Source organism: Gymnodraco acuticeps, unplaced genomic scaffold (assembly GCF_902827175.1).
Source record: "Gymnodraco acuticeps unplaced genomic scaffold, fGymAcu1.1, whole genome shotgun sequence".
In the NCBI taxonomy this organism is placed as follows: domain Eukaryota; kingdom Metazoa; phylum Chordata; class Actinopteri; order Perciformes; family Bathydraconidae; genus Gymnodraco; species Gymnodraco acuticeps.
The window spans coordinates 3743802-3766803 of NW_022989810.1; the positions used below are offsets into that span (position 1 = coordinate 3743802).

Consider the following 23002-nt stretch of genomic DNA (forward strand, 5'->3'; position numbering starts at 1 on the left):
TTGGTCAGTGTCTGTGTTGCATAAAAGTAAGTGTACCACAGTCCATTGTGCAGGATTTTTGTAGTTGTAGTATGCAACATGCCAACAATTCAATTACAGTAATTAAGGAAATACATTTCACACAACAGATATAAGCTCTGATATATCACGAATTATGCAGAGCTGAAAACTGGTAACTAACCTGTCTATCAAGTCTAAGTGTCCGGATTACAGAGGCAACAGTACATCGGCTTAGATTAGCAAATTGTTTGAAAAACTGAAAACGTGTTTAGAGTTTTGGAGATTTGAGCCGATGTTTTGCTCTTTGAGTGTCAATTAAAATAATTGTGCTTTATGTATAATTTTAGTGTGTTAGCAATCGAGAAAAACTGTAACTCAAAAAACGACATATATGACTGTTCTATCTCAAGTTGTAAAAAATGAATTCCTTTTTTATGTTTAGGTTCCAAAACTATGCTGTATTGGTTTGAAAATAAATAAGCATGTTTGTCACATACTCATTTTCCCAACATATTAACACGTGGGTTTGCTATCCTGGCTCCAAGATGGTGGAATGAGCTCCCCATTGACATCAGGACAGCAGATAGCTTGCACATCTTCCGGCGCAGACTGAAAACTCATCTCTTTCGACTCCACTACGAGCGATAGAATTACTAACAAATAACTGTTAACAGAGCACTTATATACTAACAAAGCACTTGAAATGTTTTTGCTCTATGAAACCTGATGTACTTATATGATTCTGTTTTCTTCAAGTTTGTATCTTGTTGGTCGAACGCACTTATTGTAAGTCGCTTTGGATAAAAGCGTCAGCTAAATGCAATGTAATGTAATTAACATTGTTAATTAATGATCATGTGGTCATGTACTAACCTTAGGGGTGGACATCACTACAGGCCCAGGGACATTATCAAGATCATTTAAATCACAATACGATATTATTGTAATATATTTGGTGATATTTTGCGTAAAACATATATTGCAATTTAGAACCTTTTTTTCAACTCTCAATTAGGCAGCTTGTCGACACTTGGTTTTTCTTATACGATTACTGTTTTGGCACATTTCGAATTTATTTCACCAATGTCTCTTGTCTTGACCAATTTCTAGTATAATCCTAGCAAGGGCATATAGGGGACTGAAAATAACTACTTGCAAGATTATACAATATTCAATAATATAATTATATAATAAAAGCTTGATACTTGGCGTCCGTGTGTCGAAACAATATTTCCACGCGTATACCGATACAATGCTGTAAATAAATGTTTCGCTCACCCCATAACGTACCAATACATAGTAAAGTAGTGACACACGCACTAACTATCAGTCTATACAATACTTCCAATGCTCTTTTCATAATTACTAAGATAACTTCATAAATTACTAAGATCGTTTTTGTTGTGAGGACGGCTTGATAAATAGAGTTTGATCTTGATTTTCCTTTTCTTTTTTTCTTGACGCCTCATATAAGATGATGGGTGAGTGTGATATTGAGGTATGATCTGGCATTCATCAACCAGGTGTTTTGCTGACTCAGACAGCAGGTCTTAAAGGCCTGTGTCACCTGACATCAACCTAAAGAGTTTGATAGTCAGAAGTCAATATCATCACACCGTGGCAGCATCACTATTCACTTAAACATGAAATAAAAAGGGCATGGAGGAATGTTAGACACACTGTTTTACTTTACCTTGAAGGCATGAGAGCAGCATGTTGTTCTGTATCAGAGGAAAGTCTTTCTCTGAGGAACAGGGTGAAGTGGTTACAACAACAGAGACGTAAGGATTAGAGGACGGTTTAATCAGATCCATGTGGAAAACCCCAAACCATGTGAAAGCATATGGATCAAGAGATGTTATGTTTCCTTGTGCAGACAATGTGCTAACGTACTGTTTCCAATACAAAACAATTACAGAATCATGCTTTAACATTTTATGGTTAGTAGCGAAGAAATGACATGCTCAAAATAAGAAATAACAGATTAGAAAGAAAAAGAACAATTGATCTCGATTAAAAGTGGGATAACAGTCTGTTTTCCTCTTCAGCACACAACTATAATTAATGAATGAACAAAAGGTTAGGGGATCAATTTTGCCAGGCACTCATTTTAAACGTCAAAACCATTTAATCGTAATCATTCTATGAATAATGAATAACCCACCGTGTCACAATGTCCCCGCTCCTGTGACTCACATCGCTACAAATTCATGACGTCAAATCAGTCAACACTGGAGCAGTGCCTGCGACACAAGACGTCACTCAGGGAGTCAAAGGTCAGGGGACAGGAATGAATAAATGTTGCCTTTTATCTGAGAATTTTTGAACAGCCAAAGATAAGCCGCGATGACGTCTGTGTATGGGCATGAATCAAATAACCTGTTGCACATCATACACTAGAGTCTGAAATCCTTTTGAACTCTAAGATCCGAGGAGAACAGATCAGTCAAGCCGCAATAAACAACTGTGAGGGGATGAAAGGGGAAAAGAGTGGAATCTGCATTTGTCCTAACGTTCTCTGTTGGCTTATGTATTCCTTCAGACAGCGTTTCCCTCCAAAACCTTCACTATTCAAATTATTTAAGCGGTATGTTAGGCAGTGAGGTGAAGGCAGTGGGAGGTGTTAGAATCCAGTGTGGTTTCTGAATTAGAACATTGGAGTCACAGCCTGGGAAGAAGGTAAAATGTTCTCAGGCGTAAAAAAAAGGAATGTTATTTGATTTTGTGAAACGTTTCATTTAGCTCTTTTTGTCACAACCAAGTCTGTTTTCCCCTGTTGGTTGTGTTTCATGTTAGTCCGGCTCAACCTGTGTCTTCCATGTCCCTGGTTTTCCAATTCATGTGTGTGTTTGGTTGCATTCTTGCCATTAAGCCCTGTAGCTCATACCAGTACAACTACTTGTCCGATCTTAACTTAAGATTGAAATAAAGGGATAGTCCTGTTTTTTATTGCAGGAGCAAACCATAAACAGAGGGCTCTGTCATATTCTATCCCAGACCTCCTATGTTTTTTAACCATAACTATACATTTGATTATTTGTTTGTTACGGTTATTCCTGAATCCACGTTTAGAATGTATTACGAGGCAACTAGAGATAGACCGTCTATAAAATCAACTGTTTTATTCTTTTATTGTCGTTTTGAGCCCAGTGCTTTCTTGTAAGCCTCTTTGAAGCCAGACCCAGCACATCAATCAAATTCAAAATGGACCTTATTGTTAGTCAACCTATTGGCTACCCATTAAGACATGTTCTGGTACATTTAAAGGATCCTAATGCAGATTGACTAGCCACTAAATCATTGTGTTTCGGTTGTCATGTTTCCCGTTTTCATTACTAAGACCTAAGGCTGCCATTTTTGGCGAACTTAGGGTTGGGAATTACTTAAGTTTTGAAAGTTATGTAATAGCGTTATGTCTCTTCTACAGTATATTCAATTTGGAAACATGTTTCTATGACATCAAACATCCTAAATGTCATTCAAACCCTGAACATTTCATATTCAGGATGCTTCTGTTATGAGGTCTCTGGACTTTAACTACAAGACTCCCATCAGCAAAAACACGTGGGTTTGCTATCCTGGCTCCAAAATGGTGGAATGAGCTCCCCATTGACATCAGGACAGCAGAAAGCTTACACACCTTCCGGCGCAGACTGAAAACTCATCTCTTTCAACTCCACTTTGAGCGATAGAACTATTAACGAAGCATTTTTATACTAATAAAGGACTGGCTTATCTAAAGCCAGTTGAGTAGCACTTGAAATGTTTTTGCTCTATGAAACCTGATGTACTTATATGATTCTGTTTTCTTCAAGTTTGTATTTTGTTGGTCGAACGCACTTATTGTAAGTCGCTTTGGATAAAAGCGTCAGCTAAATGCAATGTAATGTAAAAAAAAGAAAAAAGAAACCCTGGCTAAAATGATCTCATTAAACCACAGCTTTTCCTTCCACTCTTCAACAGATCGTTGTCCAGTCTCAGTAGTAGCCACACAGGCCAAGCATCTTTTGAGCAAAGTATTCCTTGTGTTCTTGTTTTCTGTTTTTTCCCTGTTTCCAAATATTCCTGTCTGCTTGCCTGATCGTCTGCCAGTCTGCCTGCCAACAATTTCTCTCCAGCTTCTCCAGCCAGCCATGCTGTCCAGGAGCAATCTGTTCGACTTCTTCTCTCTGCCGCCTCCAGCCATCTCCACCTTTATACCATCTCCATCTACAGTGAGAACTGCAATAAACAAGATGATGCTTTATCTACCTTCTTCATCTTGGCACTTGGGTCAACTTTCAAACCAACCTCACACTTTTGTTTTACTGTTGTCATTTGCTCTGCTAATTTATTTAGAGGTAAGAATGGGACTGTTCTTCAGTCAAGCCAAAGGTGATTAATACCATCTTAATAGTGTCTATTTATTTTAGTTAGCATTCTGTAACAGAAATAAATAGATGCTTGCTTCTTCTTGAGAATCATTGGATTGGCTCATAGCCAACTGTTACTCTTAATTTCTGCTATCTCCTGTTGAATGCAAGGCAGGGCCAACAGTGGTTTTATCAGAGCTTTTTCTGAAAACCACTGCCTGCAGAAACGGAAACAAGTTAAATCAGAACCATGTAACAATCAAAACAAATGTCTCAAAGACCCTAAAATGCTCTATAGGGCTGAGGGTAAATGCAGAGTTTCTTTGGGGTAATGGCCATAGGTGAGGCCTTTTACCATTACATTGTCATTTGATCAATTGTTTATAGTGCTATCTGATTAGAGCAGCTTTAGAACAAATTAAGTACATTCTTAAAAGTTACCAAAGCGAAATACAGAACTGTAAATTATAGATTTAAACCAAAGGTTTTCAAATTAAAAAAGTGGATGATCTCGGTTTTTCAGGACCGACAAAGAGTATAGGATGAAAGATGAGAAGCTTGTAGGTTTACATAAAAGTCAATTCAGGTCATCACCATAAACAGTTATACTGTAGGGTAGGCAATAAGGCTGATATCATTTACTGGCTTAAAAACCCACTAGTAGTTTTGAGTACATTTGTGGCAATTCAAATTTCGATTGCCTTCCACATACTGTACTTCTGTAAAGTCGGCACTGCAACATTTTGGTCAGAATCCATGGAAAAACATCAATTGTAATTGGGGGTTGGATCAGCACCGGGTGGATGTCATTTTCCTCCACATGGGAACTCAATTTATGGTTGAATTCTGAGGTTGAAATCACAGAAAGTAAAGGCGCAGCTGTCAGTCTGGTTCAGACGGGATGGAACAAGGAACACACAGGGTGGTAGGGTGCTGAGGTTTCACTGTAGTGTTGGGCTGCTGCCTGCAGACTTGATCACGAGTAGTTCCAGGTCCATTGTCAACACTGTCAAAAAAACAACTCCCATCCGCAGGTCAGTCAAAAGCAGGTTATTAAGATGAAATAAGGGCTTTCCTTTTGCTTGGACCTGCATGCCTCGTAACACAAGTATAATATACAGAGGATGTAGTACATATAAGTCGCATGTAACACAATGCAAAACAGGAAAGAGTATATAAAATGTTATATGATATAATCTTGGGGATCATCGGAATGGGGTTAAATGATAGGGTGCACTTCAGGATGGAGAAGGGAAGATGGCACCAAAACCTCTCATGATATGACGCCACAACGTTTCCAGTCAACCCAACATCATGAAACACTGATGAGCCAAATAAAACACACGGATGTATCTTTATTCAAATTTTGGAGGGAAATAATATGCTTAACTTCGGAGATGTGGCTAGCGGTGTCTAGGTCAGCCTCCAAACCAGTAGCACTCTGATTATGACTCACCTGAGCAAATATTAAACATGGCAAAAAAGAAAAATAAGGATAAAAAAAGAGGATAAAAAGCCAACGGGTGTGTAATTACATCAGGGCCATGCCCTTTGAAGTCATATCGCCTGGTAGAGATGAGGACACATAAAGCGTACAGCAGTGGCGGCTGGTGGAAAATATGTTTGGTGGGGCTGTTGATATAGTGAGTAAAACAATAAATACAGTTTTGCTTTATTGGGGGGGTCTGGGGGGGTCCGAAAACCAGTCAGTATCTCGTGTGAGGGGTAGGATTAGGGTTAGGGTTAGGGGTAGGGTTAGGGTTAGGGTAATGTTGTGAATCGAGTGGCCCATGGTGGTGGTGGGGTTATGGTATGGGCATGTGTATGTTATGGATGACGAACACAGGCCACTCGATTCACAACATTACCCTAACCCTAACCCTAACCCTACCCCTAACCCTACCCCTAACCCTAATCCTACCCCTCACACGAGATACTGACTGGTTTTCTGACCCCCCCAGACCCCCCCAATAAAGCAAAACTGCACGTTTCAGAGTGGCCTTTTATTGTGGCCAGCCTAAGGCACACCTGTGCAATAATCATGCTGTCTAATCAGCATCTTGATATGCCACACCTGTGAGGTGGGATGGATTATCTCGGCAAAGGAGAAGTGCTCACTATCACAGATTTTTTCAGATTTGTGAACAATATTTGTGAGAAATGGTTATTTTGTGTATATAGAAAATGTTTTAGATCTTTGAGTTCATCTCATGAAAAATGGGAGCAAAAACAAAAGTGTTGCATTTATATTTTTGTTCAGTGTATAAAGAGAACTGGATACAGCGTTGAAGGCGGGGTCCTGTTCATTCTTATGAAAGCTGCTCAGTGGTGCATGAAGCCAAAATGGTCTGACTTAATGGAAGGAAAATCCCTGGATCACCTGGGTTCTTGCATACACACTTATGTTTCGATAAGTCCCGCCTCCGATCAGCTACTTCACGGGGGGGGGTAATAACTCTGGATTCAGCTTTTAGGCCTTAATTATTTAAATGAAGGCTATTCAAGTGATCTTACTGGGTAGTTGACTTACCTGAAAAAAGATTGTACGCTGATTTACAAATGCCTCTTTCCCTATGGAAGTCAATGGCAATACGGCTATTTGGGCCCAATTACGTCACAGACTGATACAAAGGTTGTCGTACCACCGTTTGGCCACTACGGAAATATGCTTTAAGGCTTGGCTCCCTTCCTTGGGGGCTGGACTAAAAATCATTTTGCTGCTTTGCTTGTTGACAGCAGCTTCCATGCGGTAAAAGGAGGCTGTGGCTCAGTGGATGGTGTGCTGGACTTCGAATCAGGGGATAGCAGGTTCAAGTCCCACTGCAGTCAGCATGCCATTGTGTCCCTGGGCAAGACACTTCACCCCAAATTGCTCCTGTGGGGATTGTCCACAGTACTGAATGTATGTAAGTCGCTTTGGATAAAAGCATCTAACAAATTACATGTAATGTAATGTAACTCATGTCTGATTCTCTGCACTGGAGACTTAGCGACCGCTATATACTGACTTTGGGTAAGTACACAGTATACATACCCCACCTAAAATCCTCTGAAGTATCCATTAAACAGGGAGGAAATGTCTAGAGTGTTGTAGCAATGGCTGGTGTTAATCTCCGAACAGCTATGCATTATTAACTAGGAGCTGCAGCACAACATCCAGTAAAATGACTGCAACATGAAAAATCGTCTTCATCTCGTTCTTCAATTGATCTCAGGGCGAACGCCTCCTGTGGGATGTGAAAGTGCTGTGTGCTCTCCATATGTGACCATTAAAGAGGGTTTCATCCTCAAATTCTCTCTCTCTACTATCTTCTATGTTAGCATATTTGGTTAGCCAACACTGAACCCCATGATGTCACCAGTACCACTGATACTACTACACTGCTCCACCCCAAAATACTTCCACCACCTCAACTACCAAGAATGTTAAGTTACCCAGTTTCCATTGGCAGTTTGTTTTGTTGTAGATTGTATTGCCTAAATATGGTCAAAAGAAGCTTTGGAGTAATTCCCGACATCATAATTTGTTTTTTTCATCGTCAGAAATGTATGATTTGACACCAAGATCATTCACATAGGGCATGTGAAAGTTATTTTATGGCCAGCTTGAAAATGACTGCCATTTTGGACTTTTGAGTGGCCAACAGAATTTCTCAACCTGAGTAACCTCAAAGGAGTTTATGTGCCAATTTTCCTACTTGTATCCACTTTTGAAAGATTGCCCTGGTATATTTAATTATCTGCAGTATAAATGAGAAAACTAAATTGAAGGAAGTTTGAAGCCATGTTAAGGACAGACAAGAGGATGTATAGTGTTGGATCATAAATGCAGGGTTGCTCAGCTGTTATATCTTACACAGGCTCCGCCTTCTACTAGACTCTATGGGTACTACCTCTTAACCATACTATGCAAGCATTCACCTACTGAGATATCTATAAATGTAGCCGCCCCCTCGGGGCGGGCCTACCTGAATGCATGCGCAAGCCCACCGTATATAAGGCGGCCACGCCTCCCGACTGTCATCCTTTTCTCTTCAGCGAGCAGGACAACAACTGAAGCAGTGAAAGTAAAACATCTGAAAGAAGAAGAAAGAGTTATCATACCTTCATGGAGTCGCCACTTCTAAAGACCCGGGCCTGTCCTTCGTGCCCTTCTGGACCTGTCTGCTCCTTCTGGACCTGTTTACTCCTTCGCACTCTCCAAGAACTTGGAGTTTCAGGCTCTGCACTTTCCCTCCTCAGCTCATACCTCAAAGAGCGTACCTACAGGGTTACTTGGAGAGGGTCCGAGTCCGACCCTTGTCAATTAACTACAGGGGTCCCTCAGGGCTCTGTTCTTGGTCCCCTCCTCTTCTCCTTGTACACAAACTCGCTCGGATCTGTCATTAGCCCGCATGGTTTTTCATACCACTGCTACGCTGATGACACCCAATTAATTCTGTCCTTTCCCCGCTCAGAGACCCAGGTCGTCGCACGCATCTCTGCTTGTCTAGCAGACAAGACTCAGTGGATGTCTGCTCACCACCTCAAGCTCAACCTTGACAAGACTGAACTGCTTTTCCTTCCGGGAAAAGATTGTCCAGTGGCGAGCCGTCAGGGCCCTCTAGGCCCTCTGTGAGGGCCTAAGATATTCTAAAAAATAATATTTAAAAACATTTTTAAAAAATATTATTTTTTTTAAATATATATTTTTTAAATATTATTTGTGTTATATTTTTACCGAAAAAACTTGATTTAATTGTATTTAAAATAAAATTTCCAAAGAAATAAATCCTTCGAATCTTCCTGTTCAGTTTCTGTTTGAATGTGAAGGGTTACATGAAAAAAGCTCGTCTGGCCCTCTATGCGATTCACAGAGGGCCCGCTATAGTAAAACAACGAGAGAGTAATGTCAAGTGACAGTACAATTGACCAATCATATCTTCCCTCTAAATGGGAGGGCTTTATTATCGCGGACTTTATGACAAGTTCCGCCCGCTGCGCTGCCAAGTTTATGCATGTGATATATCAACGGGTCAAGCTAGGCGGAATTAGCATACGTTCATTCACGATGGCTCACGTTAGTGATAGTGATGACATCGTTGCGAAACTACTAACCGAGTCTTTTTCAAGAATGAGTTACACGGATAAATTGGAGTTAATTACCAAAGGGCGACCAACACCACAGCTTAATTTGGTTCAAAAAACCAAACGGTTCGAGAGGCATTTTAATATCGGCAATTACGCCAGATACAACTGGATGACCGGATCAACCAGGGAACAAAAGCTGTACTGCTGGGATTGCTTGCTTTTTGGAGCGGACAGTGGGTCATGGGCCAGAGATGGATATTCTGATTTAGGAAGTTTATCCAAATCAGCACATCGCCATCAGAATGCTTCAGGTCACCTCAGAGCTACTATTCGGCTTAAAACATTTGGGGACACCAGGATAGAGCTCCAGCTGGATGAGCAACAACGCCGGGGTGTCATCCTTCATAATGAAAAGGTGAAGAGGAACCGAGGAATTTTGAAACGCCTGATAAATTGTGTGGTGTACTTGGGCAAGCAGGAGTTGCCATTCCGAGGTCACGATGAGAGTGTAACTTCATCAAACAAGGGGAATTACATAGAGTTGCTGGATTTAGTGGCAGAATATGACAGCGACCTGCACACACACCTCGCCACATCAACAGTATTTACCGGCACATCTTCAAGGATTCAGAATGACCTGATCAGCGCTGTCGCTAGTGTAATGACGGATAGCATGAAAGAGGAGCTGAGGAAGGCACCTTTTGTTGCGGTCATGTTGGATGAAACGACAGACATTAGCAACGTGGCGCAGATGTCATATGTGCTTCGATATGTCACTGACGATGGGATAAAAGAACGTTTCTTCAAGTACGAAGATGTGACAGAGGACAAACGAGCAGAGGCCATAGCTACACGGCTGCTGGAGTTCCTGAGGGAGAGTGGCTGTATTGACAAAGTGGTCGCGCAGTGCTACGATGGAGCAGCTGTTATGGCCTCTGGATTGAATGGGGTGCAAGCGAAAGTTAAGGAAACAATTCCACAGGCCCTTTTCATTCACTGCTATGCTCACATCTTAAATCTCGTCTTGTCAAAGGGAGCTTCCAAGATAAGAGAGTGTAAGGTCTTCTTCTCCCACCTCTCTGGCTTGGCCACCTTTTTCAGCCGCTCAGCAAAGCGCACCAAGCTACTGGATGATATTTGCCAGCATAGGCTTCCACGGGCAGCTCCTACTCGCTGGTGCTTTCATTCTCGCTTGGTGTGCACAGTGGCAGAGAAGACCAGGGAATTGAGAGAGGTAAGATAATAATAACAATGAACGTAATGGAAATATTAACAATAATAAAGAAATGATTTAGTGTTGGAAACTACCCACTCATAAAAACATGAAGGTAAAGAACTATGCTAGTATTACATTAAATGAAAATCTTAGTGTTTACTGGAGGTCTATAAGTTGTTTTTTCTAAACTAAGCATTACTCTCGTAGGTGTTCGAGCACATCGTAGACCATCACACAGAGTTTGATGACGAAACTGTTCATTGCTCTGATGGATACATCACCCTCCTTACCAGCTTCGATTTCAGCTTTTGGTTGAAAACCTTCCACGCTATCTTCTCCTACTCGGATGTTGTTTTTGAAATACTTCAGAACAAAGGTTTTTATATGCAGTTCTGCCTGGCCAGAGTGGATCAGCTACAGCGACAAATTGAACAGGAGAAGGGGAACTTTGACAGCGTCTACGATGAAACCCAGGCTTTGGTTGGCCCTCCGCGCGGCCGTGGAGCTCAAGGAGACGTTCGTGCACGGTACAGGGAGCTCCACTGCAGCGTAATTGACAGCCTGCTAACCCAGATTTCCAACCGCTTCAGTGACCACAAAAAGCTGGAATTCCTGGCCCTTCTGGACCCGCAACAGTTCGGGCATTACTGTAACTATTTCCCAACTGCTGCCTTGAACAGTTTGATGGAGAGCTATGGCGGATATTTCGACCAGCCTCGACTGCACACGGAACTCGCCGTGATGTACGGCATGTCTGACATTTTGGGGAAAAGCCCAGCCGACATTCATCAGTTTCTCCTCAAAAAAGGACTGAGTGAAAGCATGAAACAGGTGTACACCCTCTCATGCATCATCCTGACAATACCTGTGTCCACTGCCTCTGTGGAGAGGTCCTTCTCTGCGCTGAAGCGCATAAAAAGCTACTCGAGGTCCACGACTGGGCAAGTCCGACTGTCAGACTTGGCCTTAATTTCGATCGAGAAGGAATTGCTGATTGCTTTAAAAGCAAAGGATCAGCTGCATGACGACGCCATCAAGTTCTTCATCCAAAAAGACAGGAGGATGGACTTTGTGTTTAGGTGATTTGATCATCAAAGGTAAGTCAAAGTGATTTTCAATGTGGGCCGCCGTGCCGACTTAATTCATTTGTAATTGTTACTTGGCTGTGGGTGTCCTGTCATGATAGGTGTTTATATAAATGGTGTTGTTTTGTGTGGTAGAGGGTCGCTGTCATTGATGCGTTTTGCACCCCGGGCCGCTGTTTTGATATTCCGCTGAAGTATACTATAGGCTGTGACGTAAAAACTTTTTCTTTTTTTTTTTTCGAGGGAAGAGGGGGGTGGGGTCAGAGGGCCTAGGTAGAAAAGTCACGGCTCGCCACTGAGATTGTCCCACTCTTGACCTAACAATCAACATCGGCACCTCTGTTGTTTCCCCGACTCAGACTGCAAGGAATCTGGGTGTGATCCTAGATAACAAACTGTCCTTCACTGCAAATATCGCTGCCACAACCCGCTGCTGCAGATACACGCTTTACAACATCAGGAGGATACGTCCCCAGCTGACCCAGAAAGCGACGCAGGTTCTGGCCCAGGCTCTCGTCATCTCACGCCTAGACTACTGCAACTCCCTCCTGGCTGGTCTACCTGCATGTGCCATCCGACCTCTGCAGCTAATCCAGAATGCAGCGGCTCGTCTGGTCTTCAACCTTCCTAAATTTTCCCACACCACGCCGCTCCTCCGCTCCCTTCACTGGCTTCCGGTAACTGCTAGAATCCACTTCAAGACAATGGTACTTGCGTACCATGCTGCGAATGGATCTGGCCCTTCCTACATCCAGGACATGGTTAAACTGTACTGTACTGCGATACGGGGCGATACGATGCGATTTATCACGATGCAAAATAATGATACTTCAATATGGTACGACAGAGGATTTTTGTTTTATTCCTTATATGCAGCAAATTATAAATTAACAAAAAAGTGCTTTACAGTACATATTTGGTTCTCTCTACTAGTACTGCGCATCCCATCATGTTGTTTTTTTTTTTTACCTTTTTTACCTTAAAAAACTCTCCAGAGTAGGCTACAGTACAATTGTATAACACCTCACAGTTAAACAATTTAAGGATGCATTGCCCATGATTAACAATGTGCAAATAACAACTACCATAGTGTAATGCCCATACAGCTGCCAGCCTGATGTGCTTAACACTCATCCATAGGCTAACTCACCAGTGAGCAGAAAGCAGTGGTGTGGTTTCTATATGAACAATACAAAAATACAAATAACCTTTCACAAACAGGTATTTCATAACTGCTTACAATTGTAAGGAAGACATTTAAACTATTATTGGCAGTCACCACTATCTCTGACATAACACCTCACTGAGTGATTTAAATCATATGTCTAACTTTCAGGTTTTTCTTTTCAGCCGCAGACCCCATGTCGCCTCTTTATGTGCGTTGCTAACTTCCTCGTACTACTTGTGTACTTTAAAGCGGCGCGGCATCGTTTACAATTTGCGAGCGATTTTTGAAGTTGACCGTCTTACTTGAAAAATCCAAAGTGTTGTTAAACGTTTGATTTGTAGGTATTTGTCGGTGCGCTGTGTTTCTCTTTCTCTTTGACTTCCATGTGTGTTGATAACTGAGACTCTCGGCCTCCGTAGTGGCGAAGCAAAGATCAAAGATCGTCTCTGCTGAGTGCTGACAGGATGAGGGGATATTATATGAATGAATCGTTTTTTTTACCGATGCAAAGACGCTACAATCGATGCATCGCGAGTTCAACCCAAACTGTAGCCGATGTTCACTCTTTCAACCAGTGCACTCGCATCTTGAACGTTTATGCCGGTGCACCGATGTGAATCGGTGAATCTTAACATCCCTAGTCTCCACAGATCATCTTAAAGGCTTCGGAATCCCCCCATTGTAGTTAAAAAACTAGGGACCCCAAACAGCATCTTGCATAGGGCCCACAAAAAGCTAGAAACGGCCCTGGCTCCGATTAATGTGTTTCACCGTTGAATGTGAAACACAGCGTTAATACGAAGGCGCGCGGCCCCCCTGAGAGTGGCCGCGGTGCGTTCAGGGACCTCCGCAGAAGAACGGTGGGTTACGTAGTGTAACCCTAGTTGATGTGTGTGAAAAATGCATTCAGTAATAACGATTGCATTTATCCCAGAGTAAGAGTCATCTCTCTCCACAATTCCACATTTCCCCATAATGTCCGTTTCAAAGAAATGGCATTATGACAGAGCAGCGGCCCCACGAGAGCGTGCGTTCAAGGACCTCATTAGAAAATCGGCAATTTCTGTGTCAGCCCCCCATGGGCCAAACTTCCTTTTATGGAAGGTTTGGCAGCGGAGTAGGCCACCAGAGAGTACTACAGCTTCTTAGCTGCGGCTCCACAGCTGCTTGCATGTCCCCTAAACACAGTTTTATGAAGAATGGAAGCTCAGCTGTGCAGGGGTGGTTCTAGGGGATGCAGGGGGGGCCAGTGTCCCCCTAACACTGGCCTCTGACCCCCTGTGGCCCCACTAAAAATGAAAAGTGAAAAAAATGAAAAAATTATGATTTATTACCAGTGTTGGGCAAGTTACTTTAAAAAAGTAACTAGTAATAGTTATAGTTACTGCTCTCAAAAAAGTAACTAGTTACTTTATTAGTTACTAAATTATTAAAGTAACTAGTAACAAGTTACTTTACTTTAAAAATAATAACAATAAAAAGACATGTGTTTGTGTTGTTCTGTGGCACAGTAAGAGAAAAGACAACTCCCCATCATTGTAGCATAATGGAAACATTAACATTATGGATAGATTACCGGCCCTCAAGCGAGTACTGCAAGACATAGCCCAAGAACGCAATGGTGAGAGATCTATTGAGGCACGTGGTCTGCTTGCACAGTTGGATCTAGAATTCATTGTGCATCTTGTAACACTCCGTAAAGTGTTTGCAGAAACAACATTTCTCTCTGACATGTTACAGTCTTCATCCCTTGACCTTTCAAAGGCTGTGGATTTAGTTGGATCTTTAGTTCAGACATTGAATGACTTCAGGCAGGAGTCATTTTTTGATAACTTGTGGGATGAAGTGTTGAACATTTCTGAGCAATGTGATACTGCAATACAGCCAGCAGCAAAACGACAAAAACGACTGAGCTCTAAACTTGCTGAAAGCTTCGTACTGACTACTGTTGGACAGAGAGAGACAGAACAAGATAAACACAGGTTTTGTACAGCCTTTTTCTACCCTGTCATTGATCAGATGCTCAATGAGCTTAATAGACGGTTTTCAAACACAAACTGTGACATGATGAATAGCATCCAAGCTCTTAACCCCAAAAGTGATGTATTTCTGAAGGAGACAACTCTGTTTTCATTTGCTCAGTTGTATGATGCAAATATTGAGGACTTGGGGCATGAGCTACATCAGTTCAGCAGAATGTTAGATAGGAAAATAAAGACTGGGATGCAGAGACCTGATAGTACAGTGGAGCTTTTTCAGTTCATTGAGCCTTATAAAGAAGTGTTTTTTGAGCTCTTCAGACTCTGCAAAATAGCAGTCGCAATCCCAGTCAGTTCTGCTTCCTGTGAGCGTAGTTTTTCTACATTGAAGCTGGTCAAAACTTTTCTCAGATCCACCATAACTGATGAGAGACTGAGCAATCTGGGTCTGCTTAGTATTGAGTCAAGGAGGTCAAAGGCTTTGAATCTTGACTTATTTGTTGATCGGTTTGCCAAAAATCACAAAGACCGCAGGATTTTGTTGCTGTAATGTGACATTTTGGGAAGGAAACTACAGCCTGGGATGCAGACACCCTTATCTAAAGTAGAGATGTAACTGTTCATTGCCTTTATTTTTATATAAATATGATATGGTGTTAGTGCAAAAATGGTACTATAACTTAAGCTGAAGCTAACAGTAATAACTATAAGATCTATCTGAAATACATAAGTGTATTGAAAGAAATACTGTATTGCATTATTTTCTTATGCCCAATTACTTCATACTGTCTAGTTCTCTTTTTCGTCCTGCATTTATTGTGCCCCCCTCAGAAAATAACTGGCCCCCCAGTGGTCCCCCCAGTCAAATTGGTCTAGAACCGCCACTGAGCCTGGGTTACTCACTCCAATTTCTGCAGAGTCATCATGCAGACTCTGGGTCTCATGGCGGCTGCTCACCTCGTGGTACCGCTGGGGTTACTTACTCGCCTGCAGAGGTGGTTTTCCGGCCTTCGTTTAGATCCCAAGAGGCGCAAACGACGTCGGGTGATCTCCTACGTCACAGTGTTCAAGATGCATCCGTGACAGGATGGGGGGGGACCTGCCTAGAGAGAGCTATAGGTGGTGGCTGGCGTCTGACAGAAACTCTGCACATCAACCTTCTAGAGCAGAGGTGCCCAGTCGGGGCAATGCTGGTAGATCGCGAGTCATTCATAAAATTAAAAAAAATACAGCTCTGTTAAAATAGACAAAACAGGTTTTGATCCCTCCTCCCTTGGCCTCCCTGCCACTTAATTCAGGAGTTTACTTGATTGACAGAAAAAGCGACCTATCGCTTCCAGTCTGTTAACCCAGAATGCAAAGCGATACAAAATCAGTCAAGTGCCGGGAAAACTCAAATTAAGTTAAAGAGACAAGAGACAAACAACAAAATGAGTGCGGGACCGAGCAAAAAGCTAAATACATACCACTTCCACACATAATGGGAGGAAGAATATTTTTTTGTGATGTTCAAAGATTATTATGTGTAAAGCAAGCGTCGCTCTGCCAAAGAAAGGTAACGTGGAGAGGCATTATCGGAGTGTTCACAAGGCATATGACAGCGACTTCCCTACGAGTAGCGAGTTGAGAAAGAGAAAGGTCATGTATTATTGCTACAAAAACATTATCTCGCAGTCTTAGTGTCGCCAACTCGTTTCTAACATGCAAAAAGACAAACAAATGCGTCTATGGTCGGTGTATTTTTTGACCTTTCCAATCCAGACGAGATCTCTCTCTCCCTCGTCTGTGTGCGAGGGGGCGGGGCAGTTTACACACGCAGCTTTGGCAATCCTGGGGGGTGCTGAAGCACCCCCCAGGATTGCCAAAGCACCCCCTAAGCACCCCCAAGAAATATGTGTTTTTTTTAGAAAATTATTATTATTTTTATTAAATTAAATCAGAAAAATTATTGATTACATCAATGCAAATGTGAAACAAATAAATGTTTGACCAAAAACATAAAGCCAACATAGGTGATATGATTAGGCCAATGGCCAGCACCCATTCGATTGTTGACCTACCCATAGGCTAAATTACTTTGTGACACTTGAGTGACTTCCTGTTAGCTGGAGCCCCAATTGATTTGCTAACAGCAAAGTGACAAATGGATCGTTTTTTAGTCCTTAAATGTCCACGTGTGGACACTCAATCAAAACCACCTGAAAGCGAGAGGGATTCTGCACATAATAGGCCTCGTGAGTACAAGTGGCTTACTTCTGGGTCTCTGTGTTTCATTCAAACTCTGCTCTGTGTGTGTGTGGCACGAGCCATTTTGTGTGCGTGCGCAAGCGAGCGAGAGAGAGAGCTCGCGCACCGGTGGGTATCTACCGGCAATCGTTGTGGTTAGCATCTGGTGCTAGCTAGCCAAGCTAACGGATATAAGGAGCTTTTTCAACAACAAGGTGGAGGGAGAACTCTCTCCTGTCAGACTGAGAGTCTAACCCCCTAATCCCACCAGGAGCGTCTGCGCTGCGTTGCGCTGCGGCTGCGGCGTTTTTAGCGATCGCGACCACTCTAGTCAATGGGTGCTATTCCACCAGACACGCTGCGCCGCGCTGCGCCGCGGCTCGAAGCGTCCCAGAAGCTCCTCGCCGCAAGGAATTTCTAAAATATAGGATGAATCCTATTTTTGACGCGGCGCAGCGCGGCGCAGGCAGGAAGTGGAATGTTCATCCAACAACTGCGAGGCTGCACACACGACGCTCCGCTTCCGCAACGTTTTGAAACGCGCCTGGTGGATTAGGACGCAGGAGGAGGTCGCAGCGCGGCGCAGCGCGGCGCAGCGCGGCGCAGCGCGGCACAGCGCGGCACAGCGCGGCACAGCGCGGCACAGCGCGGCACAGCCGCAGCACAGACGCTTCCAGTGGGATCAGGGGGTTAGATAACCTCAGCTCAGGTGAAGTAAAGGACTCTCAGTGTTTAGATAGTTAACTTTAGTCTAGTTATCTCAGTGGGTCTCAAACGGTTTGTTTTAAAAGGGGAGTGATTTGTAAAATATCTATAAAGAAATAGAAAATCTGTTTACAGTTCTGTTTCATATGGGTGTTGAGAGATGTATCCATAGATCTCTTAATGTTGCTCTCAAAGTGCACCAGATTGATGCTTTTAACTTCAATATTTAAAAAAAAATCTTCCCGGGGGACCCCACTAGAGGAGGTGAGGACCCTCCTAGAGGAGGTGAGGTCCACTCCCCACTTGTAAAAATAGCACTTTACCCCTGCTTACACCTATATGCCGTGAGCTGATTACCGAGCCTTCATTGTAACAGTCGCGGGTACACTGTGTGTGTGTGTGGGGAGTGTTGCAGTAGAAAATTCAACTGTAGTGCTGGTGCATTAATGGGAAACCCTTAATGTTTGAGCACCCTCTATGAAACGTCAAGCTACCCCACAGCACCCCCTAGAGAAAATCTCTGGCGCCGCCACTGGATGGCGGAGAGAAGCGCTCTGAGGTGTGGTTAAATGTTACCCGTCTTGAGGTGGACAATGCTCCTTGCCAAGAGTGTTTAGCATGTAAGGGCGGTAACACGAGCAATTTGTCTAAACATTTATCAAAAGTGCACCACATTCAGACGGAGAAATGCACCGGGCTCGACTGTCTTTCTAGTAGCCCTGTAGCCCCCCCATCCCAGAGTAACGTTTCCACGTCAGGTCTTATTATGTATGCTAGCAGCAACACACAGAGTTAACTCAATTATACAAACATGGGTTAATGATTAGAGGTAACAGAGTTACTCTTTATTTTGTTAACGTTTCAGCTATTCTGTTTAGGCCAAGGGAAGCCAGGCTCCCCCTGTTTTTTCGGATTGTAGTTTTTTAATAAATAAATAAAAACACTTTGTTTGGTTTCAGTAATTTTTCTGTGCTGTGTGTTGCTGCCGGCCCGTCTCTCCCCCATTCTCATTGAGTATTTTACAAATAGTGAAACAGCGCCCCTCTAGATGTTATGGTGAAACAGTAGATTGCACTCTTTGTTGCGAGAGGAGGCCAACCTAAATTGGCTTCCCTTGGTGAAAAAAAATGGAGGGATTGACCAATCAGACAAGGCTCACGTCAACTTAGTGTTGCAGTGACGTGTCCTGAAACCCGGAAGTAAGCTGCGCTCGACAAAAAGGCAATGGGATTTCTCCATAGGATTTTGGAAAATAGCTCGAAATAAGGTCAGTGGAAAACGAACCTGTTAGATAAATGCATGTTTTGTTCAGTCGGATAATATCCACATGTCTACCCTACTTTTATAATTTTCGAATCATAAATCTAATCGATAGAAGATAGATAGCGTCACTGCATCACTCTCACCGCCGTTAGAAAATAGCAAGCAACTGAAGCAAGTGCAATTATGGAGGGTGGAGATTTGGAGTATTTAATCAAAAATAATTGTACTAAACTTCCGCTACAGCAGCAACAACAAATAAAATCTGATGACAGGCCAATGCCCAAACTGGAGCTGTGTACAGCGAGGAACAAAGGAGCAAATCGGACGTAAAACGTTAAAGGTCTCCTGATTTAGTTTGTGAATGAATGCTTATTAGAGTTTCGGCTGGAGAGTGCGTGCGGACCTGTCGGTTAGATAACAGGCGTGTGTAAGTCCTGCATCTGTATGATACAAATGTGTGTAAAATGATACCGGGTGCTGTAATCACTCATCTGGTTACGTTATTACATTGACCACCACACCCCCGACCCAAAAGAAAGGACGTATTATTGGCTTCCCCTAATTTTTTTCCCACGCCACGCTACTGGTCATCAGATGGCCTTATGTCAAGAGCCGGGCCCCTGCCAGACGAATGGTGGTTCTCCCTGGCTCGCAATCCACCCTTGGGGGTGGACACGTTTGCACACGAGCTATGGTCAAGATAGCTGCTCTACGCCTTTCCACCGCTGCGTCTCATTCTCCCCCTCCTGCAGAGGGTGAGACGAGAACGTCTGTCAGTCATCCTGTTACCCCCAGGTCGCCGCTCGGCGCCGTGGTACGCAGAGGTGACACAGATGATGGTGGGCCAGCCCTGGACGGTTCCTCAGGTCTGGGTGGCGTTGTCTCAGGAAGCAGGTGCAATAGGGGCGTTACCCACTCTGGGCCAACCTCTCCAGGCTTGGCTCCTGAGAGGGACAGGCTGAGACGGGAGGGACTGTATTGTAACGATCAACTATCTAAAATAGTTGTGTTAATTAAACGCACAAGGGGTTCTTGAATTAAATAATATTATAAAGGTAAACAGAAATAATAACCAGATAATCTGCTCCTTAAACAAAATAAACAGAGACAGATTTCATGCATGGATCCATTATATTGACAGTTTTCCAGCCAAACAACACAAACAAAATTAAACAGTCCGTTCTGCGATACACAAAAAGTGTCTTTACTGCCTAATCCAGGCTATTGTTCATTGACAAAAAAGGCTGTTGCTCCTGCGCCCGTCGGCGGCAAAAACTGAAATGTTTGTAGGCCTTTTCAGGCTATATTCCACAAAAAAAGGAAACACGAGGTCCAGCGTGGCACAAAGGAGCGATCTCACCCTGTGTCGGAGAGAATCTCTCTCTATCTGTGCGCGTCCTCTCCAAGGAGACGTGCTTCCAGGTCGGTCGATGCAATATCCACATACGGTTACTTTCAGTTACTTCCCCATTGCATTTTAACATATATACATGCTGAGAAAACGTAACTATCCCGCTGAATACCCGCATTCACCACCAGAGTTGGGAGTAACGCGTTACAATAATATTACTGTTGTCGGCAACGGAGTGGTGTAACGCGTTACTTTTATAATTCAGTAATCACACTACAGTTACTAACATTGCCCCGACACGCGTTACTTCGTTACTTTTATAAAATAATCACACTCACTGACAGACAAGAGGGGTTTCCGCCGCAGGTTTATATAGGCTACATGTAGGCCTATGTAATCTGCGCGACTTGCGAGACCACATCTCCACGTGCAGTGCTGCATAAACATGGCTGAGTCTTTTCATCTGTAAACTCCCTCAACGGGGCCGCTCGCTCTCTTTTGTTGATCGCCCTCTCACGGGTGAACAGTTCAATGTCCCGCTTCATTGTAAGAATTCTGTCTCTACCACTTTAATTTAATCTAAGTTATGGAATACTAAATAAATAAGTAATTAGATACCTTACCGTTACTGCGCTCATAAAGAATGATAAGAATAATGCGTGTTGAACTGGTTTCATTCATTAGTGTCTTGACGTTTCACAGACTGTTAGTTTGTTGTGGTAGGCTGGTAGCCTATTTTAGAGCATATAAAAAGAAAGACTTGTGTTATGTCTTCCTTAATGCAATAGTAATTGGGGGTGCAAGTGGAGTCTCGCAGAGGCAAAACTGTGGCGCGCTTACACTGTAGGTGCGCCGCAGTCTGCGTGATCTGCCTGTAGGGAGGGGCGGGCCGGCCCTGCGAGTAAAGTAACGAGTAAAGTAACGAGTAAAGTAACGAGTAAAGTAACGAGTTACTTTATGTAGAGAGTAACGAAGTAGTGTAATATATCACTTTTTTTAAAGTAATATGTAATAAGTAATATATTGCTTTTTTTTAGTAACGACCCCATCTCTGTTCACCACACACACGCTTCCTTCTCCCGTGAGAACCACCCCTGGCATCCTGTTGACGCGCACTAAAAAGCCTCTGGGCGCGCCGCGACAGGTGAATATGTAAATGAGGCTTGCAGAACCACACCCTCAAACCTTACATAAAAGTGGATATTTAACGACTGTAGTTGCGAGGGTAATACACATGCATCACATGCCTTAAAGTTTTCCCCTGCCCCTACAGTTTATAAGAAACCCTGAGATCAATCTGTGACTGTCACAGTATGACAAAGTTATTCAGACTATCCAGGCAGCAGGAGCAAGATCCACCACAGCCTGTTACAGGACGAAGTGGTTGGGATTCCAGATATGAAGAAAGGAGTCTAGAGCCTCTATCATGTACATTGGGCTTTATTCTGTCCTATTTACAGATACTGGTGGACAGGGGGCTTGCTCATTCCACAATTAAAGTGTATGCAGCAGCCATTTCGTTCTGCCATGAGAGATTTGACGGCAGGTCAGCCTTCAGTCAGCCGCTTATGACGCGGTTTTTGCAGGGGGTCAGGAGACAGCGCCCAGTGGTGCATGCCTCCTCCCCGCAATGCGATCTACCGTTGGTGCTCGAGGCTCTCACAGAACCATTTGAGCCTCTGGAGCTCTCCTCCCTGAAAGCACTGTCATTGAAAACAGCTTTGCTGCTTGCCCTGACTTCGGCCAGGGGAGTGTCCGAGCTGGCCGCTCTGCCGGTGCACCCGAGTTGCCTTTTGATCCGGGGTGACCGTAGCGGGGCAACACTCAACTGAACCCCTCCTTTGTAGTAGGTATCTGACCCCACCTGGACATAATGCACTTTTTTCCCATGCTCCTTAGGGACCCGGGAAACAAGGAGAGCCTTCCCCACTATCGTCCATGCACACTCTACACAAGGCGTGTGTGAGTGTGGGGGACATGCACTGTAAAAAAAAAAAGTTTTTTCACAGAAATGTACTGTATTATTTTACAGACCTTTCTTGTTTTTCTATATTACGTGTAAATACCATAAAAATACAGTAAATTACTTTTATTTAAAAATAAATAAAGGTTTTATTCTGTAAATTGGTTTGATGAGAAATTATCGTTTTTTTACAGCATAATTCCATTGTTTAATTGTCTTGAATGTTAAATTACATAGAATTCTATGTAAAAACACATAAAATACACATCATTTTACTACATGTAAAATGAAGGCAACTTTATTTTTTTTGTTGCTGTAAAACCTTAAATTGAATGTAACAAAATGTAAAAAAACAAAAAATAACTGTATTCTGTACTGTTGTAGAATACAAATAAATCTTATTATAAAACATCTCTAAAATGTTAAATAAATGTATACATCTTCACAAAAAATGTAATATATTGCAGAAATACCAAAAAAATGATTTTGTGTAAATAAAGTAGTTTTCATAGTATACTAAAATAGTTAACTGTAAAAAGAAGTGTCAAATAAAAAAAACGTAAAATGTATGTAAAAAGCTACGGCACTTGAAATGGAATCCAGCCATACAACGGCAGACAAGAC

At 42.9% G+C, this 23002-nt stretch overlaps 1 protein-coding gene across 1 annotated transcript; it reads left to right on the forward strand.

The window, feature by feature from the left end:
- The first annotated feature begins 10083 nt into the window (after positions 1-10083).
- Positions 10084-11812, forward strand: LOC117555266 (zinc finger MYM-type protein 1-like). The gene is made up of 2 exons (XM_034230119.1): positions 10084-10656; positions 10846-11812. Exons 1-2 carry the CDS (start codon positions 10084-10086, stop codon positions 11719-11721), a joined length of 1449 nt encoding a protein of 482 aa, XP_034086010.1. The 3' UTR covers positions 11722-11812.
- Positions 11813-23002: the final 11190 nt, after the last annotated feature.

Coding starts and splice junctions, on each gene's coding strand:
- LOC117555266 (XM_034230119.1), top strand. CDS start 10,084: ATGACGGATAGCATGAAAGAGGAGCTGAGGAAGGCACCTTTTGTTGCG. Junction 10,657..10,845: donor AGACCAGGGAATTGAGAGAG/GTAAGATAATAA, acceptor TTACTCTCGTAG/GTGTTCGAGCACATCGTAGA.